We start from the raw sequence: 19,695 nt of genomic DNA, 5'->3' as shown, positions 1-19,695 counted from the left end.
GATGGATGGATGGATGGATGGATGATGGTGAGATGGAGGGATGGATGGATAGAGGGATGATGCTGAAATGGATGGATGGATGGATGATGGTGAGATGGATGGATGGATGGATGGATGGCAAGATGGATGGATGGATGGATGGATGGATCATGGTGAGATGGACAACTGAGTATGTCTGTGAATGGCCATGTAGATGAGTAGACAAGCTCATGGACGAGGGAATGTGTAAATGAAGAGACAACTAGAAGGAGAGACATGGAGAGATGAATGCAGAGATGGAAAGACAGATGGAAAGGCAGGTAGGGCACTAGCTAAGTGGTGAGAATGACGGGTGGGTAGATGGATGCGTGGGTGGAGGGATGGATGATGGATGGATAAGCACATGGGTAGATGAGTAAATGATGAGATGGGTGAGCAGAAGGCAAATGTAAAATGAAACATTGGATATCTAGATGAATGGATAGGTAGGCAGAGGAGTGGCGAAGTGGATGGGTGAGTGAGTGCGTGGATGGAAGAGACTTACGTTGGTTGAGTGGGTGGATCGAAGTCCAAGGATAGACAAACAAAGGGACAGATCAAATGGGTAGATCAATGGGTAGATGAATGGATGGTTAAGTAGGCAGATGGACAGATGAGTAGAGGGGGATATGCGTTGATGAATGGACAGGTAGGCCCTTGTGTCATTTGTGTCCCCCTTGATCTCTCCAGGGGCTGTGTCACCAGCTGCAGCTGCTAAAGCAGCCGCCAAAGCAGCCAAATACGGTGAGTCCTACGCTGATAGCTCTGCCCCGTGCTGTTCTGGCCAGAGAAGGGGAGTGACTTGGTCAGGGTCACACAGCAAGTCACCAGCAAGTCACTGGCTGAGCTGGGACCTGGAACTGTTGGGTCCCCATGCAATGTCTCCTCCAGTTGTCTCCTACCATGAGGCCACGGGGCTGAGTAATGGGAGAGTCCCAGTCTGGCATTCCCAGTGGAGACAGCGTCCCTGATCCTCCCTGCCCTAATCGGGACCCTCTCAGAGGAGCCTAAACCTGCTTAGGGATATGGAACCTGCCCACAGTCTCTCCAAGGCCAACGATGGGGCCCTTCCCCAAGTGCTCAGAGAAGAGAGGGGTTGGAGAGCACTGGGGGGGTGGAGGGGGATGTCAGTAAAGACTCCCTTCAGGGGCGCATGTGTTCTATGGTTTCTGGTCCTTCACGAACCAGACTTGAGGGAGACCTGCCTCCTCTTTTCCAGCTGACCAGCATCCCCCCACCCCCCCCCCCGATCCCTCCCCAGCCCCTCTTACTGAGATGCTTTTCCACCTGATTCTCTCCCCCCTGCAGGGGCCAGAGCCGGAGTGGGAGTTGGAGGCATTCCCACTTTCGGGGTTGGTGCTGGGGGCTTTCCTGGTTACGGTATAGGAGCTGGAGTCGGAGGGGTTCCTGGAGCCGCGCTTACCCGTAAGCCTGAATTCCACATGGGGACACTGGGAGAAGGCTTTTCTTTTGTAGGGCTATGGGGGGAAGGGTGCAGGGGAGCACAGGCTAGGGTTCAGAGCACTCAGGGAGGAGCTGGGGTGGGGGGGTGCAGCGAGGGACTCCAGCAACTTTGGGTAAGAGCGCTGTAAGCACAGCCCTCCCCTCCCCAGAGATCCAGGGGGGTTCTGAAGGGCTCTCTCTCTCCCCCCTCCCCTACCACAGCTCAAGCAGCAGCGGCTGCCCAGGCAGCCGCGGCCAAGGCAGCCAAGTATGGTAAGTGCCCCAGCCTGCCTGTCCCCACGCCAAGGCCAGTGACCTCTGCTCCTCCCCAGCCCTGCTCCCTCAGGGGGCCCAGGCCCCAAGCTCAGAGCCCTCCCCCAGAGTGAGGACGAAGCCACCTTGCACTCGGGCCTTTGCTTCCCTCTCTGTCCAGGTCAAGGTCGGGGGTCCCTGACCCCATCTTCCAAAGCCACTCTGAACCCTTCTGCTCTCTTCAGTCGCCCAGCACTGTGATTACTGGGGCCCTGCTCATCACCCCCAGCCCCAACCAGCAAGTCCTTGCTGCCCTTCTGTTCCCCACACTACCTCCGCCCTTCGCTCTCCCAAGAAGCCCGCAATTCTAGGGACAGAGCTGACGCCCCTCTTTCCTCCAGGTGCTGGAGGCGCTGGAGCCTTGGGAGGGCTGGTGCCGGGGATCGGAGACGGAGTGGCAGGTGTCCCAGGCACAGGAGGTGTGCCAGGTGAGCGGCATCCCCAACCCCGAGACAGGTTTGGCTTGTCTCATGGAAGGATCCCTGGCGTTGCCCAGGTCAAGTGCACCCTTTTGCAGACTTGACAAGAGAATGGGGGGGAGGGTGGGCAAATTCCCCTGCTTGGAACGAAGACCGTCCAAGGGATCCTAGCTTGCTAGGGAGGCTTGGAAGCCAGCTGTCATCCAGCTCGGCGGTGAAACTACTTTACTCCAGTGGCCTTTCTGGTCCCAGACCAGGTGGGAGGGCCTGCCTGGGCTACCCTTTGGCTCTCCTGGGTTCATTCTCCCCCGCCAGTCAGAGGCCAAAGAGAAGAGATAAAGTCACATGGAGATAAGTTACAGACTTCCTTGTTTGTCCCCACCCGATGTCTCTTCAGCATGCCTTCTTTCTGGGAGAAAAATTTTCCTTTTGAGGTTCCCCACCACCACCAAAACGAACCATTTCCTCCAGTTTGGGATATAAGCAGTGTTAGGATTTTTTTTTTTTTTTAATGAACACAACCTTTCACAGAAAGCCGCACAAGGCTTCTAGAGGCTTAGGGAGAGGGTCTGGGCTTCTCCCCATCAGTGCTGGGCTCCCCTCTGCCATAGCCAGAGCCCGAAGGTCACAGTGCCCAGGTTGGCTAGGGGGCCAGCTTCAGGGCAGGCCTGGCCGCCAGGCTGACTGTCTGTGCTTCCCTGTCTGTCTACAGTCGAAGGAGAGAGCGTGGGGAGGGTCTTCTAGGGGAAGGGACACTTCCCTACAGGGGATCTTTCCAGAATAGGGGATGGGGAAGGCGATGTGCAGCGGGGTGTCGGGGACTGCCCCCTGACCCCTACTCTTCATCTCTCTAGGAGTAGGGACCCCAGCCGCGGCAGCTGCCAAAGCCGCCGCCAAAGCCGCCCAGTTTGGTAAGTGTCCCCCCAACCCCCCATTCTGCCCCCAGCCCCCATTGTGGAGCATTGCCCCCAGCTCCAGCCCAGATCTGGCTGGGGCCTGCCCGCCTCTGGACCTCAGGCTGGGTTCACCGGACTCCCAGCCTCCTAGAGTACTTCTTGGCCCCTGATGAAGCTCTCTCCATCTCTTACTATCTCCAGAGCCCACCCTGGCAGCCCCAGGCACCCACACCTTCCTGAGTACGGCAAGCCACAGCAGCCCCACTTGACAGATTCCCACCGTACGCCAGCCTCTGGGCCAGGAAGTGGGGGGGGGGTCCCTATGCCTTAGCCTTAGGAACCTGCAGACATCAAGGTTCTGATCACAAAGTCTAGCACTGTCTAGGCCAGAGAACACCTTGACTCCTGGTCTGCTGACCCCCAAACTCATGTATGGCAAATGACCCCTTTTTGGCCAAGCTACTCTGTGCAGAGGCAATCCTGACACCCACTCTATGGGGCTGGTACCACCAGTCCCATTTTACAGACGTGCAAACTGAGAGTCTGGGAGCTTAAGTCATGCCCCACATTTGCTCAGCTCAATGGCAGCAAAGCTGAGCTTTGAACACGGGTCTACCCGTCTCGCCGAGTTCCCTTTACTGTGTAACTGCCTCCGCCACCCTCAGAAGCCCCAAAGGGGTCCTTGTCCCCCAGAGGTTAAGAGCTCCCGGTCCTGTATATGCCTCCTTGCAGGGATGAGGCACCTGAGGCCCCCGGAGGGAAAGTAATGTGACGGTCACACATTACTTGTCCGGGCTGGGACAAGAGCCTGCGGCTCTTTCTGTCAGTTTCCGTCCTTGGTCATGACCTGGTTAAGAATGAGCTCTTCTCACTCTTGCAGGGCTAGGCCCCGGGGTCGGCGTGGGTCCCGGCGTGGGTCCCGGCGTGGGTCCCGGCATTGGCATTGGCCCCGGAGGTGTTGCAGGTGAGCTGCCTGAGTGAGCGGGCCTGAGGGGCCTCTGAATCCTCCCTGGGTGCTGTCCCTGACCCTGAATCCTCCCTGGGTGCTGTCCCTGACCCTGAACTCCCTCCCTCCCTCTCCCTGCAGGAGTAGGGACCCCCGCTGCAGCCAAAGCCGCTGCTAAGGCAGCCGCCAAAGCCCAGTACCGTGAGTACCGAGCCTGAGGGGCGCCCTCCCCACCCTCCACGATACGCAGCCTCATTGGGTCCCAGAGCAGCCACCAGAGGGCTTGGAAGCACAGATCGGGCATGCAGGAGACCTGGGTTCAAGTCCTGGGTCCCACACTAGCCAAGCGACCTCCGAGTTCCCTCCCTGTCCTCCAGTGTGACACGTGCAGTGTCCACAACCACCGTGTAGCCCAGAATGCCAGCCTGGGAGGGGCTGGACCTGGCAGTCGGTGGGCGTTTTAGGAAGACCATTCTTGGTGGCGCTATAGAGGGCAGGTTCAGTGGCAGGAGGCCCCTACTTGTGTCTGGGTCCCCCCGCGGGGGGCTGACTCAGCTCCCCAGGCAGGACCCGCCATGCTCCCTGCGCATGCTCCCTGCCTGCTGTGCCCCCTCCACCACTGCCCATGTCCCCCAGGGGCTGCAGCCGGACTTCCTGCCGGCGTTCCTGGCTTTGGGGTTGGTGCCGGCGTCCCCGGATTCGGAGTTGGTGCTGGTGTTCCTGGGTTTGGAGCTGGTGCAGGTGAGGGGCCTTTTGGGCCTAGGCAGAAACTGCCCCCTGAGCTCAGAGGAGGGGGACCCCTCTTCCTGCCCGCACATCCCAAGCAGCCTCACTCGGGGCCTTGTAGTGAATCCCCCATTAGGTTCTCCTGAGCCATCAGAGACGACCGGGTAACAGACGGGTGGCAGGCTGGGCAAAGGGGGCCCCAGGCCGCTAGATTTCAGAGTTTCTGCCCACTCAGTTAGACGAGTGACAAGGGTTCCAAACGGAAAAGTAACCCACTACCCCAGAAAGGAGGGTGGAGGTCTGTGGGGTCAGTGGGCCTGAGGGGGCCGGTCTGGCTGCCCTCCAGTAGCACGCTATGTATGGTAAGGGGGCCACTAGGACCTCCAGGTCTTCACCTCCTGCCTGCTCCGCATCCAGCCTCAGGCAGATCACACTGTGCCTGGAGGAGAAGGAAAGGGCAGACAGAAGGAAGAGGCATGGTTCAGCCTTCAACCAGCCCCAGACCAGGCTGGCCACAGCACGGTTAGATACCGGGGCTCTCTACCTGGCAGGGTGAGCTCCTGGCTAGGGCACCACGGTTTCAGAGCCTTGAGAGGAGCAAGGAAGGCTGAGGAAGTCAGGGACGGCTCCCTGGAGGAGGCAGAATGCCCAGGCACAGATCTCGGCGGCTGACCGGCCCCCTTTTCCTTTTTTCTCTTTTCCCCCAGTCCCTGGAACCCTGGCCGCAGCTAAAGCAGCCAAATACGGTGAGTGCCCTCCCCAACGGCCCTGTGCTCAGTCTGTTTGCTGCCCCACCTGGCCCTGACCAAGCCATCTCCCCTCCATGGGGCTGCGGCCCAGTGCCCAGAGCCCACAGCACAGGGCTAGGAGGGTCAGGGTGGGGAAAGGCAGTTTCTAGGACACATTAACGATGGTTTAGTAGACCTGGTCCCTGCTCGCTAAATACCTGTCATGCCCCCAGCTCTGGGACAACTCAAAACGCCCCTCACATTTCCAACACCCATGGTGGCAGCTCCTTGAGGAGGACCACGGTCCCTAAGGCCCTCCTGGCCCCCGACAGTTTCATGGGACCCAAGGCCAGGGGCCAGGGCCCAGGCCTGCCTCCCCAGCAGAGCCGGGACACCTCGCCTAGGCCCTCGGCCTCCCGCCCACCTTGCTGTCAGCACAACAGCAAGCCTCCGGCAGCTGGGACCTTCAGCAGCGAGCCCGGAGGACGTGGCAAGCCCCGCCTGGACAGCTAGACCCATGCTGTCTGTGGCCCCAGCATTCCTGGCCTCCGAGAAGCCGGACTGGGGCCCCTGCCAGGGAACCGCCAACCAGCCCTGGCCAGCCCGCTTGGGGCCAGTTTCCACCTCGGAAAATCCCGGCTTCTTCAGCCCCCACCCCCCACGGGCCTGGTGACCCACAGGCCCCTCTTCTGTTCCCGGCAGGCGGCTGGCCTGTCTGAGTCTAACAGATGTTACCAGGGAAACAAAGCAGTTGAGGGCACCGGCTCCCAAGCCACATGTTGCTGGTGGAAACTCGAGGACACTGCTTAACCTCTGGTGTGCCTCAATTTTCTCATCTGCAAAGTGGGGATGCTAAGGGGCCCTACCTTCCCCGCTGTAGCGAATGAGAAGCAGGCGACTCTTTGCAAAGCGCAGAGAACGGTGAACGTTGCATCAGGTGTTAGCCGTGACCACACCCGGCAGCTCAGCCCTGGGCGGTGGTTCAGAACTCAGAGCGTGTGCACCGGGTGTGGGGGGTGTCCCTTGGCTCCCCCAGATGCCCGCAGCATGAGCAGGGTAATGATCCCCAGCTCTGCGGCTCAGAGAGGTGACAACTAAGAGAGGAGAAAGCAGAATTTGAACACAGGACTGTCAGAACCTAAGACTAGCTTTGCCCCTCAGCAGCTCATGGCCGCCAGTGGCTCCCAGCACTAACTGGTTGGGAAGGAAAAGAAATGGGCAGGCCAAGGCTCGGGTTGGGGCGGGGGGGGGGGGGCTTGCCCAATTGGGCAGGACAGAGCTGGGACTCAGCCCCAGGTGTCTGTCCCATGCCCCTTCCCACTGGGTCACATGGCTTTGGCCACCTGTCTGCTTGCCTAGCGTCCCTGGGCCAGGGAGCCCCCGTCCTAAAGAAATTGGGAAACTGACTTTCCATTTTCCCTCCGCAGGAGCTGGAGTGGCCGGGGCTCTCGGAGGAGCAGGCATCCCAGGCGGTGTGGCAGGTGAGTCGGAAGCCCAGGACAGGCTGGGCAGGGAGGAAGACAGACCAGTGGAGAGTCCCCTTCCCCCCCAACCCTGAGCTCCTTCTGTGTCCCCAGGAGTCGGACCTGCGGCCTCAGCCGCTGCTGCCAAAGCCGCCGCCAAAGCCGCCCAGTATGGTGAGCACTGGTTGGGGGTGGGCACGACCGCCCAGGCCCTCGGGCTGGGTTGGGGAGGGGGGCTTCTGACCGTGCCCCGGGGCCCTCAGGGGCGTCATCTCCCCAGAGCCCAGGCCACACCCTGGCCCCACTAAGCCCTGAGAGACCCTGGGAGCTCAGGTTCTACCTGGATCCCGGGAGGAGCCCCCCCCAGTCTGGCAGACAGACCTGCCATTCCCACCCATAGTTTGACACACAGTTTAACACACAGCTCTCTCCACAGGCCTCGGGGGAGCCGGAGCCCTGGGAGCGGGGCTCGGAGCCGGAGGAGCCATCCCAGGGGTTGGGGGCTTTGGAGGTGAGGAACTGCTGTGGAATCAGAGGGTGCAGGGGGCACACGTGTGTGTGTGTGTGTGTGTGTGTGTGAGAGAGAGAGAGAGAGAGAGAGAGAGACTGAGATTTCTTCCTCCCTGCCACACCGCCCCAGCCTTTGAAGGACCTTCAGCAAGCGCCCGCTGGGGCCACCTCGTGCAGCCGGGCGCCCCCTCCTGTCTGTCTCCTGCCTCAGCCCACCCGCCCGCTTTAAGTGGGAGTTCATCGGGATGCGGGTGGCTGTGCCCATTTTCCAGAGGAGAACAGCAAAGCCGGCAGGGAAATGTGTTTCCCTGAAGTCTCTGCCACCGCGGGGGGGCTTGTGTTGACATGTCACTCTTTCGTGGGTTGTCTTTGTGTCCCCCCTGCCTAAATTGGCCCAAATCTCGTCCCCGTGCTCCAGACTGGACACGGGGGAAGAACTCACTAAAGTGTGCACTGGGTGGGGGGGTGATGGGTAGATGAGGGAGAGTGGCAGGTGGACGGTGGCAGGTGACAAGTGGGGAGCAGGCCAGGAGGGCACATGGCTCTGGGAGGGGGGAGCAGTTCCTGAGCCCTCTGGCCCCGTGTCTCCCCAGGTGTGTCCCCAGCCGCAGCTGCTAAAGCAGCCAAATATGGTGAGTTTCCTCCTCGGCCTCCCTCTGCCCAGGCAGCTGCTTCTGCTGCAACTCCGTTGCCCTGTCCGTGCCCCAGGTCCCACTCAGTCCTGCTCACAGGAGCCCTGAAGGCCTGTGCAGGATGTCCCTGTCCCCAGAACCAGAGGGGGATGCTCAGGGCCCCTTCAGCTGTGCCTCGTCCGAGCCCCCATCCACCCTCTTCTCAGGTGCCGCTGGCCTTGAAGGTGTCCTGGGAGCCACCAGGCCATTCCAAGTTGGAGGTAGGGCCACCTCTCTTCGAGAACCTCTGCTCTGCCTGGGTCTAGAGGAGGCCCGTCTGGCTAGCGGGGGGCTCCTGGAACCGTAGCCAGCACAAGGACACAAGCGAGAGGGCGGAAGGGACAGTCCAGGAAAGGGACCATTCTGCCCCAGGAAAGGCGCAGCAGACCTCAGGCCAGCGGGCACACTGTGGGCGACAGACACCTGGCTGATGAGCCGGGGATATGGGCGCCCCCCCCAACCAGGATTCCAGGCAGACACAAAGCTTGTAAGGAAAGCTGATCTGCCAACCAGGGGCACGTGGCAGGGAGGAGGTGGTCCTGGGCAAGAGGCCAGGGGAGGGAAGCAGGGCCTGCCCCACACCAACCCCGAGGTCCTCCCACAGGAGTTGCAGCAAGACCCGGCTTCGGACTGTCCCCTATTTACCCAGGTAAACCCGTGCTCCCTGTCCCCCCCCCCCCCCCCCGCCCCCGCCTTGTGCTGCAACCCAGTCCTCCCCAACCCCTGCTTCATCTGAGATCAGAGTCAGGCCCCGGTGGTAAACCCATGACCTCCCTTACACAAAGCTGGGCCTCCCCTCCTTCCCCTCCCCCTCCCCTGCAAAGCCAGGGAGCATCAGCTTTTCCAAAGCTCCACGTTCCAGATGCGGCAGACTGAGACTCAGACAGTGCCAGGGGCTGGCCCAAGGTCATGCAAGGAGTGAGGCTGAGCCCAGGGCTCCTGACACCCAGGCCCAGAGCTTGGCTGCCCCCAGGGTGGGGACAGGGGCCCTGGGGAGGCTGGGCGGGCTCCCCAGAGCAGACTCACTCACAGCCCCTCTCCTTGTCCCGCAGGTGGCGCAGCTGGGGGCCTGGGCATTGGTGGTGAGTCAGGGCACTAAGCTATTTTCATGGGGGGATGGGAGGGGTTAGGGGCTACTGTGGCAGCTGTGACCGTGGCCACGGCCCCCCAGGGCTGGCTCTCTGATATCAAGGAAATTCAGCCATGGGATATAGGGTTGGGGGCAAGGATCCCATTCCTGGGGCTCCCTGCCCAGCATGTGACGGGACACCAGGAGATAGAGACCTGGGCCGGCCAGGTCTCTGGTGTAACTGGAGAGCCTGTCGGCCCCACAGAAAAGGAAAGGAAATGCGTAAGGTGACCAGGGAGGCCAAAGCCTCAGGCATATTAGGTGGGGCAGTTTGCGTGGCCCGGGGTCTGGCTGGGGGGCAGGGGTCGCCCTCCTAGCTGCTCAGACCTCCATGGGCAGGATACCCTCCACAAGGACCACAGCAAAGTTCCAGATGGGTGAGACTGAAGGCCAGGCTGGGGTCAGGAAGGTGTTCAGAACCTTCTGTGACGGCTAGAGGCCTGGTACATGGTGGAGGTTCGGGGAAACGCAGCAAAGCCCGGCCCCCTTCCCAACCTCCACCCTTACCTCCACAGGCAAACCTCCCAAGCCCTATGGAGGGGCCCTGGGAGCCCTGGGATACCAAGGTGAGTAGAGACCCAGCCCCTGGGAGAGGGCAGTGCAGGGAGGGGGCCAGACAGAGACAGAGGGCTGGGATCCATCAGCCTGGGAGAGGGGCGCGACATTTGGACTAGGCCTAGTGGGAAGGGAGTGGGGAGGTCGGGGGGAGCCAGATGCCTCATCCCCATCCCTGTGTTTACCTCTGACACAGACACCCAGAGCTACTAGCGGGCCTGGGACCCTCCTGGCTCGCCCTAAGCCAGCCCTGGCAGTTTCTCCCTCCCAGCAGCTCACCCCACCCCCACCAGGAGGAGCCAAGGGAAAGAGAAGGGAGGAGGTCAAGGGAGAAACAGAAGAGAGAGAGGGTTCATGGGACAACAGACCCCTACAGTCAGGGAATTTGAGGGGTGGATGGGGACCCAAGGTGCCCCCAGCCAAGCAGTGTGGGCAGAAGCCACCCCGGGCCCAGACAGAGCCCCACCCTCGCTCAAAGATGCAGATGTGCCTCTGGGAGTTGGGGGGGGGCAGGTAATGGTCACCACCCCCCAAGGAACCTCCCAACAGTGCTCAAAGGAGACCCAAAGAGGCCAGCTCCCTCCTGGTCTGCTCAGGCTGCAGATTCCCTTCTATCCGCACCCACTCCCCAGTCCTCGATGGGGCAGCTGGGGCCAGGGCAGGGAGAGGCAGAGGCAAGGGCAGCCTGACCCTCTCCGGGGTACGCACCTCTCCGTCGGGCACGACTTGTTGCCTGTGGCCCGATCCCACCGGGTTCCAGACCCCCAGGAGCAGCTTCACCGGGAGAAGCCTGTCCCGGCCCCACTCGGTGGCTCAGTACCACCAGGTGGCGGTAAGCAGCTGCGTTGGGTTCCATCAGGGGCAGAAGGACTCCAGGCCCTACAGCGGTGCCCTGACGGCTTAGAACAAGGCTTGCCAATCAGGGTGCTTGCTGAAGGCTTCCCAAATGCAGTGGACTCAGAATATAGAGACCTTCTCCGGGCCAGGCCCCCTTCCCCTCCCTGAGCCTTGATTACCACCATCCCATGGGCCCTGCTCCCACCCCCCTGCCTGATAGGAATTAGGGCAGCGCGATGGCTCAGAGTTTGGCAGGAGGTTGTGGCCAGGTTTCTCATGGCTTTGGAGCCTTTGTTCCCCACCGCGTTGATGTGGGTCCAAGAAGAGTCTGGAGCTGGTCTGAGTGGGCAGGGGCTTGAGCAGGCCCTGGGAGGGGTCAGACCGTCATGGGTGCCTCCTCTCGCCCAGCTGGGGCCTGCCTGGGGAAATCCTGTGGCCGGAAGAGAAAGTGAGCGTCCCAGGACCCCTGACTCACGACCTCATCAACGTTGGTGCTACTGCTTGGTGGAGAATGTAAACCCCTTATGACCCCTCCCCCCGTCGCCCCTCCCCAGTCCCCACCCCAGGAGGGGACAGGCCAGGCTGGGTGGCCTTGGAAATCCACAAAGCAAGGAAACAAGAGTGGTGGCCAAGCGGGCCCCAGGAGGCCCCCCTGACTTCAGAGGCCAGGGGTGGGTGGGCTTAGCCCCCTGCCCCCACCCCCTTCCCACCCAGGAGCTCCCCCTCCATACACTCTCCATCTCCAGGGGAATTTGGTGCTACTTGCTGGTGCTCTCATCTTCCTGGGGGGAGGGAGGAGGGAAGGGCAGCCCCTTGGGAACCCCCTCCCCGGGGCTCCTCTGAAGATGGTGCGGACACTCCCTGGGCAGTCCCACCTCCCCCCTGCCCATCAGGAACCCCCACCCCCCACCCCGGCTGCGGTCCAGTTGGTACCCAAGCACCTAAAGGCTCAAGCTGGATTCGGTCATACCACCTCTCAGCCCCCAGCCCCTGACTTACTCCCCAAGTCTGGGACACCTGCGGATGGGAAGACCACCCCCCCCAACATTGGGAACAGCCTTCTTGCTCTTGTGGAATTCATCCAGCCATCTGTCCATCCGTCCATCCATCCTTGTCCCCAGCTAACCGCCCAGCACCGCTACCTGGCTGGGGGCCCCCACCATCAGCCTGTTTAACCAGTCCGGACGGCCTGTACCCCTCCTCCACCCTTCCGCACACACCCCTACGATGGGGCCTGAGTACCCAGGGTGCGAGGAGCATGCCAGCTGGGGCGGCAGGAATCTCCTCCCCGACCTGGGTCCCCCCCATGCAGTACTGTATCCCCCGACCCTCCCTCGAACCCTTGTTTTGGGAGCATTTCCCACCCGTGCCCCGCCCGTCTCTTTGTGTCTCGCTGTGATAGATCAATAAATATTTTATTTTTTGTCCTGGATATTTGGGGATGATTTTTGATTGTTGATGTTCTCCTGGTTTTATTTTCGTGGTTAATTAAAAAACAAAATTTTTTTTTCTTCTGATCTGGGGAGCTATATTCCCCAGTAGAAGATTAATTTTAATCATTTTGGTATAACTCTGGATGAAATACATTTTTTTTTTCTTTGAAATACGGAAAGAGAATTAACTGCTTGAGAAAAGACTAATAAATGAAAACCTTCGGAAGGAAACTGTTGTGGCCTACTTTGTCCTCTCTCATCTGCCCGGGGGTGGGAATGGGAACTTCTGTTCTTCAAGGTGTATTTGCTGGGGGGCAGGGGGGAGCTATTTACCAAAATCACCTGCCCTCCGATTCCGGCCCCTGGGTGTACCAACCCCTCCCCCAAGTTCTGCTCACCCTTTAACAAGGAAAGCCCCTTGGCGGGGCCAGACCCACCCAAGTGGGTCTCCCAGCCAGCCACGCCTTCCCCAGGCCTAGCCCTTGGGCCCTAGACCTTGAGCACAGAGCCTGGCAGGGGGACTCCAGATGCTGACGGCAGAGCTGAAGGGGTGGACCAGACCAAACCCTTGGCCTTGGTGCACAGCCATGTGGAGAGGGGAGAAATGGCCCCACTTAAGCGAACCAGAAGACCTCCCTGTGAGACATCCCCGGGAAGGAAGTGCTGTTCACCCACACGGCCCTGCTTCGGTTCTTCTGGGAGGCTCGGAGGCCCCCATTCCCAAGGCCCTTCCCCTCCCCTCAGGGCCAGAAATCCACGGGACCTGAGCCCAGGCCCACCTGGAGCCCACGACTCCCCTTTATTTTTATTTTTTTTTTAGATTTTATTTATTTATTTGACAGAGATCACAAGTAGGCAGAGAGGCAGGCAGAGAGAGAGGAGGAAGCAGGCTCCCCACTGAGCAGAGAGCCCAATGCTGGGCTTGATCCCAGGACCCTGAGATCATGACCTGAGCCGAAGGCAGAGGCTTTAACCCACTGAGCCACCCAGGCGCACCCCCCCACTCCCCTTCAGACCACGCCCTGGGTGCCAGATTCTAGAATCCCCTCCCCCAACCACCAATTCCACTTCCAGGGCCCACGTGGTGTCACGCCTGCATCCGACCGACCTCCGGAGAGCCAACCCCACGGCCCCATGGGAGCCCCCCTAACGCAGCAGGATGCAGAGGGAGCTGTTTGTTGGGAGTGTGGGTATCTGTGCTTTTGCCTGCAAAGACCCATGCGGTGCCAGGAGGGGCTGGGATGGAAAGAGAAGTGGGAGAGCTGATGCTCTGGGAGCAAATCCCAGAGCACAGTGGAGTGAAAAAAGCAATTTCTCCCCGGGGCTCCCCCTTTAGCCTTCTCTCCACGTAGCAGCCAAAACAAATCCTTTCAAACCCAAGTCAAGTCAAGGCATCAGGGCCAGAGCCAGAGGCCTTCCCGCAGCCTCGGAGCCCCCACCTGAGTCGGACCAGCTGTTCTGAGCGCGCCTCCCGCTCCCCCGCCCTCTGCCAGGCCAGGCCCTCTCGCTTTGCCTGGCAGGGAGGAGGCCTCCCCCCTGCAGGTCAGCATCTGCCGTCCCCCCCTGCCCGGAGCGCCCTTCCCTCAGCCTAGCAACGAGCTTGGCTCCCCCACTGCCTCCAATGACTCCAGCGTCACCTTCTCAGTGTCCCGCCTCAGATGACAAACCGTCCCTTCCTCCCTCACCTGTCCCCTCCTGCTTTCTCTCCAAAGCGCCCACCACCGCGTGACACAGGACAGTTCCCCTCTTTGTCCCTCGTCCATCCATGCCCCATCCCAGACTGTAAATTCCCCTGAGGCTTAAACACTGTCTGAAGAACAAAGATTCTGAAACGCCTCGGCTTCCCTCGGCTATACACTCCGGTAGAGAGACGGTCAGTGAATGTGTTGGGCTGATGAGAGCCTCAAAGATACCGGCTCCCCTACCCTGTGAATATTACTGTGTTCGTCTGCTCAGGGGGCCACAGCCAAGCACTCCAGACCGGGGGGCTTCAACAACGGAAATCCATTTTCTCACAGTTCTGGAGACCAGAACTCCAAGACCAAGGTGTGGACAGGCTTGGCTACTTCGGAGACCCCCCTCCTCGGCCTGTTCCCCCTGTGTCTCCCCACGGTGGCCTCCAATCTGTATCTGTTCCTAATCTCCTCGGTCCTTTTAAGTCAGGCTGGACCACAGCCCATTCCGATGACCTCATTTTAACCTAATTGTCTCGTTAAAGGCTCTCTCTCCAAACGCAGTCACGATCGGAAGTACTGGGGGGAGGACTTCAACATGCGAAGTTTGCAGAGCTGTAAGTCAGCCCTGACAGTTACCTTACGTGGGAAAGCAGTCTTCACAGGTGTGATTCAGCGAAGGCTCGTGGGATGCAGGAGATTTTCCCGGTTGGCCCTAAATGCCACCGCAAGTATCCTCATAACCATCGGGACAGACTGTATGCCAACAAATTGGGACAACCCAGAAGAAACGGATACACTCCTAGAAACACACAACAGAGCGAGACTGAATCGTGAAGAAACAGAAAATCTGAAAAGATGACTAACAAGGAGATTGAATCAATAACCAAAATTCTCCCAACCAAAAAAAAAATCTCCCAACAAAGAAAAGCCCAGGACCAGATGGCTTCTCTGGTAATTATTTTTTTTTTTTTAAGATTTTATTTACTTATTTTTGTGAGAGAGAATGAGTGCACAAGCAGCGGGAGCAGCAGAGGCAGAGGGAGAAGCAGACTCCCTGCTGAGCAGGGAGTCTGATGAGGGGCTCGATCCTGGGACCCTGGGATCATGACCCAAGCTGAAGGCAGACCATGATCCTGGCACCCGCCCCCCCGCCACCACTACAAGATCCAGGAGCAGCAGGCCCTATCTGGCCCCCAGTAAACAGCCCTGCTGGCCTCAGACCTGACTACAGTCCCTAAAACGGCTCCGACTTGGCTCCAACCCCACTGTACCATGGCCTGGAAGCAGGCCTGCCCACCCAAGGACCAGCCAGCATCACAACGGAAGCACATTCAGGGACCCAGCAGAAGCCACGCCCACCCACTTGGTGCCCGGCCAGCCAACCACGGACCCCTCTGTGGGCCCAACAGATGAGCCCAGCTCCAGCCCCACTATAACACGATCCCCAAGACAGGCCCATAAATCCAGGGAACGGGCAGGGAAAGGTCTTGAGCTATTAAAATGAGTCTGCAAAGCCTGTAAATAAAATCTTAAAAAAAAAAAAAATGAGTCTGAAGGTGCGTCTACTCCTTCAGGGCCTGGACACCCACACATCACCAAGAATCAGGTAAACACGACAGTGCCAAAGGGAACTAATGAAACTCCAGTGACCAGCTCTGAAGAAATGTAGAGCCATAAGCATCCTGGCAGAGAATGCAAAGTAATTGTCTCCGAGAAGCCCGGGGAACCGTGAGAGGACACAGATACGCAACTCAACAAAATCAGGAATAGAACACGTGAACAAAATTCGAAGCTTAACAAACAGGGGCACCCCGGGGAGGGGGGACGCAGTCGGTGAAGCATCTGACTCTTGATTTCAGCTCAGGTCACCATCTTGGGGTCCTGGGATCGAGCCCCACATCGGCCTCCACACTGGGCGTGGAGCCTGTTTAAGATTCTCTCTCTCTCTTCTCCCCTCCCCTGGTCACATGCGCGTGCGAGCTAGCACGCCCTCTCGATCTGTCTCAAAAACAAAAAAAGGGGGGTTAAGATGGGGGTTCCTGGGTGGCTCTCTTGGTTGGGTGTCTGGTTCTTGATCTTGGCTCAGGTCGTGATCTCAGGGTCGTGAGTTCGGGTCCTGCACTGGAGCTCTGTGCTAGGCGTGGAGCCTACTTAAAAGAAAAAAATGATTAAGATGGTAAATTTATATTATGTGCTTTTTTTTTTTTTTTAAAGATTTTATTTATTTATTTGTCAGAGAGAGAGAGAGGGAGAGCACAAGCAGGCAGAGCGGCAGGCAGAGTAGAGAGAGAAGCAGGCTCCCCACTGAGCAAGGAGCCCGATGTGGGACTTGATCCCAGGACCCTGGGATCATGACCTGAGCCGAAGGCAGCGGCTTAACCAACTGAGCCACCCAGGCGCCCCATATTATGTGCTTTTAACTACAGTTTATAAAAAAGGAGAAGCTTAGGGGCACCTGGGTGGCTCAGGGGATTGGGCCTCTGCCTTCGGCTCAGGTCGTGGTCTCGGGGTCCTGGGATCGAGTCCCACATCAGGCTCTCTGCTCAGTGGGGAGCCTGCTTCCCCCTCTCTCTTTCTGCCTGCCTCTGTGCCTACTTGTGATCGTCTCTCTCTCTGTCAAATAAATAAATAAAATCTTTGAAAAAAAAAAAAAAGGAGAAGCTTGAAGAGGAAAGGCACTGATTCTCCTCTAGAGTTTCCAGAAGGTGCACTGCCTTTAACTTGGGCTCAAACTGATTTCAGACTTCTGGTCTCCAGAACAGGGAGCAAATTAATTTCTGTAGTTTCTTTTTTTTTTTTAAAGATTTTAATTTAATTTTATTTTATTTGACAGAGAGACAGATCACAAGTAGGCAGAGAGGCAGGCGGAGAGAGAGAGGGGGAAGCAGGCTCCCTGCTGAGCAGAGAGCCCGATGCGGGGCTCGATCCCAGGACCCTGAGATCATGACCTGAGCTGAAGGCAGAGGCTTAACCCACTGAGCCACCCAGGCGCCCCAATTTCTGTAGTTTCTTAATTTGCTCCCCACACCACACACATACTCACTTAAACCAAGTTTGTGGTAATTTTCTAGAGCAGCCCCAGGAAAACAGTTGATAAAGGATTCCCTCTACTGTCAGGAGACTCAGCTCCATGAGGATTAAAAGCTGGGATAGGGGCACCTGGTTGGCTTAGTGGGAAGAGTTGTGAGTTCACGCTCAACGCTGGGGGTAGAGATTACTAAAAAAATAAATAAATAGACTTTAGGGGGTGCCTGGGTGGCTCACTCAGTTAAGCATCTGCCTTCGGCTCAGGTCGTGATCTCAGGGTCCTGGGATCAAGGCCCACATCGGGCTCCCTGCTCAGCAGGGAGTCTGCTTCTGCCTCCCCCTTTCACTCCTGCTCTCTCTGTCTCTCTCTCTCAAATAAATAAAATCTTTAAAAAATAAATAAATAAACTTAAAAAAAATTTTTTTTTTAATTAGAAAGAAATAAAAGCCAGGGAAGGAGATAGGGAGTGACAGAGAATGTTAAGTTATTGGGATGGGTGGGGACACCTGACCTCCAGTCAAAGAGCCAGTGATGAGCACATGCTTGGGAAGTTGGAACAGCAGAAGAGGCCCACGATGGTTAACAAAGGTGAGCAAAGAGAGAAGAAATAAAAGCAAAGAACTAGCCAGAGGCTAAGTCCTGTAAAGATCGAAGTAGGGCTTTGGGTTTAAAAGCAAGAAAATGTCACGCTTTGACCCATGTGTTCAGAAGCTCCGAAGGGTATTAGGAGGACATGACCTGGGACTACTGCCCAGTGCACCCGGCTAGACCAGGGAGGAGGGAGAAGTGGTGGAATTCTGGATATATGCTGTGCAGAAAGGCAGTAGAATGTGCCAACAGATCAGACACAAGGGGCAGAAGCAGAGAATGAGAGAAGTCAAGGCCACCAGCCCACGACAGGATGGTATGTCATTGACAGAAATGAGGAACCGCTGCGAACAGCAGCCCCAGGCACCCATTAAGAGCTCTGGCCTGGACACATTAAGCGTGAGGTGCCCATATGCCATCAAAGTGGAGGCGCCAAGGAGACATTTGTGTGCTCAGGTCTTGCAGTTCAAAGACGGGGCAGGCGAGTCACCAAGCGACGTGTCTGGGTGAGGTCACCCAGAGTGGGCGAGAAGGGGGCAGACTGTGTCTGACCACAGGGATCCTGTGATGCCAGCTCTTTTTGTCCCGAGGCTAGGACAGCTCAGGAGTAGGCCCCTGCCTGGGTGACAGTCTTGGGCTCATCCTGTGACAGCGTCCTTATCCCCACAGAGCTTCTTGCTTGTCACTAGCTTGTGTTTCTCGCCAGGCACCAACTTAGCAATTTCGGACAAATCCTAATCAGTGACCTGGAGTAAACGAGCCTTTCCCCCAGGGCTCATGACCCATCACGAAAATTTTTATCGTGAACCCCATCAGTAAAATATTTTTTTTATTTTTAAAAAGATTTTATTTATGTATTTGACAGAGACAGAGATCACAAGTAGGCAGAGGCAGGGGAGGAGGGGGGAGCAGGCTCACCACTGAGCAGAGAGCCCGATGCGGGGCTCGATCCCAGGACCCTGAGATCATGACCCGAGCTGAAGGCAGAGGCTTTAACCCACTGAGCCACCCAGGTGCCTCCCATCAGTAAGATATTTTTGAGCAAACGTCATATATATGGCAAACAGACTCCTAAAACTTAATGGATCCAAACGGGGGCTCTCAATTTGCTCCCCACCCCACACACGTACTCATTCTCACTTGTAAGTCACAGACGTACTCGACCACTCGAATAAAACACGGTCATCCCATCACCGCGCAAAAGCGGAGTTCACAAAGAGTCCTCCAAAGATGAAAAACAGTACTCGAACGATAGTATCATTTAAAAATACAAAATTCCTTTTTTTGTCTTTAAAAAAAAAAAGAAAAGAAAATACGTAATACCTTATACAAGCGACTGAACATGTCCGATCTGATGATCCAGTCCCTGGTTCTGCCGGGAACTGGGGCTGACAAGCAGTTCCTACCAGGGACAGACGCTCCGTCTTTTTTGTTCGTCTTACAGGACCAGCATTGTCTTCCAACTCGGCTTTCTTTTCAGGAATCTTTGGCAGCCACAGGTCCGTTCTGTGAACGTTAGTTTTGTTAAAAGTTGACAAAATCGCCCAGCTAAGTCGGCACAGGCGCAGGGTCCCTCCAGGTCCACTCTGTGCCCCCCTCCAGCCTGCATGATGGCCCGCTCAGGAAGCCATCTGACCAAGACAGAGCAAGGGCACCAACGCCAATATAAATATTAAGTATTTTTAAAGCCCAGCTTCTTTCTTATCAGAAATTAAAATTCTGATATTGTCTTCCCTCCCCCAGGTAACTGTTTTTTGCACCCAGGGCTGAGGGCCCCTGCCTTGCCGGCTGCTGGCCCTGGCTAGAGGAGCCTACACACTCGTGATTATGTAGAACCCAAGTGGGGGCAGATCTGCCCCTTATTCACTGGGCGCCCCTGGGCATGGTGCTCAGCCTCTCCGCTCACCACTTCTCTGCAAGGTAATGAAGTGGGGGAGGGGTCTAAAGGGAGAAAGGGTCACCCTCCCCAGGTCCAGCGTTCTAGGATTCTCCACATCCAGGCAGAATGGTTCATCTCTTCAGTGCTAGACTGGGGACCCGTGCTTTGGGGACAGCGCAATTCCTCCGGCCATTTCAAAGCTGTGCCTCCTCCTGCACCCTGGGCAGGGCTGGAGCTCCAAGTCTCCAACACTGGGGAGAGCAGACCCCTGAGCACATCTGTCACAGCCCCCCAGGGGTCCACTCCTCCCAGAGCGTCCTCCTTTAGCTCCCTGCCTAGCCGGTGAGGGCCTGAGACATGGGCCATGGCCTTCCCCCCGCCGGGGCCTGACCTCACTGCAGGGGTCAGAGAGGCAGAGGACGTGAGGCGCGCCCCTCC

General features: G+C 57.8%; 1 protein-coding gene across 1 annotated transcript in view; it reads left to right on the top strand.

Moving 5' to 3' along the window:
* Positions 1-11,171, top strand: part of LOC111145490 (elastin) — a 30,320-nt gene extending 19,149 nt beyond the window's left edge. Inside the window, exons 20-37 of the mRNA XM_022500384.1 lie at positions 709-762; positions 1,327-1,443; positions 1,684-1,734; positions 2,115-2,201; positions 3,047-3,103; positions 3,969-4,052; positions 4,176-4,235; positions 4,671-4,775; positions 5,468-5,506; positions 6,916-6,969; positions 7,066-7,125; positions 7,388-7,462; positions 8,055-8,093; positions 8,300-8,353; positions 8,737-8,781; positions 9,185-9,214; positions 9,777-9,827; positions 11,062-11,171. Of these exons, the coding sequence (XP_022356092.1) occupies positions 709-762; positions 1,327-1,443; positions 1,684-1,734; positions 2,115-2,201; positions 3,047-3,103; positions 3,969-4,052; positions 4,176-4,235; positions 4,671-4,775; positions 5,468-5,506; positions 6,916-6,969; positions 7,066-7,125; positions 7,388-7,462; positions 8,055-8,093; positions 8,300-8,353; positions 8,737-8,781; positions 9,185-9,214; positions 9,777-9,827; positions 11,062-11,105 (1,106 nt within the window). The 3' untranslated portion in view covers positions 11,106-11,171. The remainder of the gene's footprint in view (positions 1-708; positions 763-1,326; positions 1,444-1,683; positions 1,735-2,114; positions 2,202-3,046; positions 3,104-3,968; positions 4,053-4,175; positions 4,236-4,670; positions 4,776-5,467; positions 5,507-6,915; positions 6,970-7,065; positions 7,126-7,387; positions 7,463-8,054; positions 8,094-8,299; positions 8,354-8,736; positions 8,782-9,184; positions 9,215-9,776; positions 9,828-11,061) is intronic.
* Positions 11,172-19,695: the final 8,524 nt, after the last annotated feature.

Source organism: Enhydra lutris, unplaced genomic scaffold (genome assembly GCF_002288905.1).
Source record: "Enhydra lutris kenyoni isolate GAN:26980312 unplaced genomic scaffold, ASM228890v2 scaffoldscaffold13, whole genome shotgun sequence".
In the NCBI taxonomy this organism is placed as follows: domain Eukaryota; kingdom Metazoa; phylum Chordata; class Mammalia; order Carnivora; family Mustelidae; genus Enhydra; species Enhydra lutris.
The sequence above is the reverse complement of the archived record's forward strand: the minus strand, read 5'-3'. Positions and strand labels throughout refer to the sequence as shown.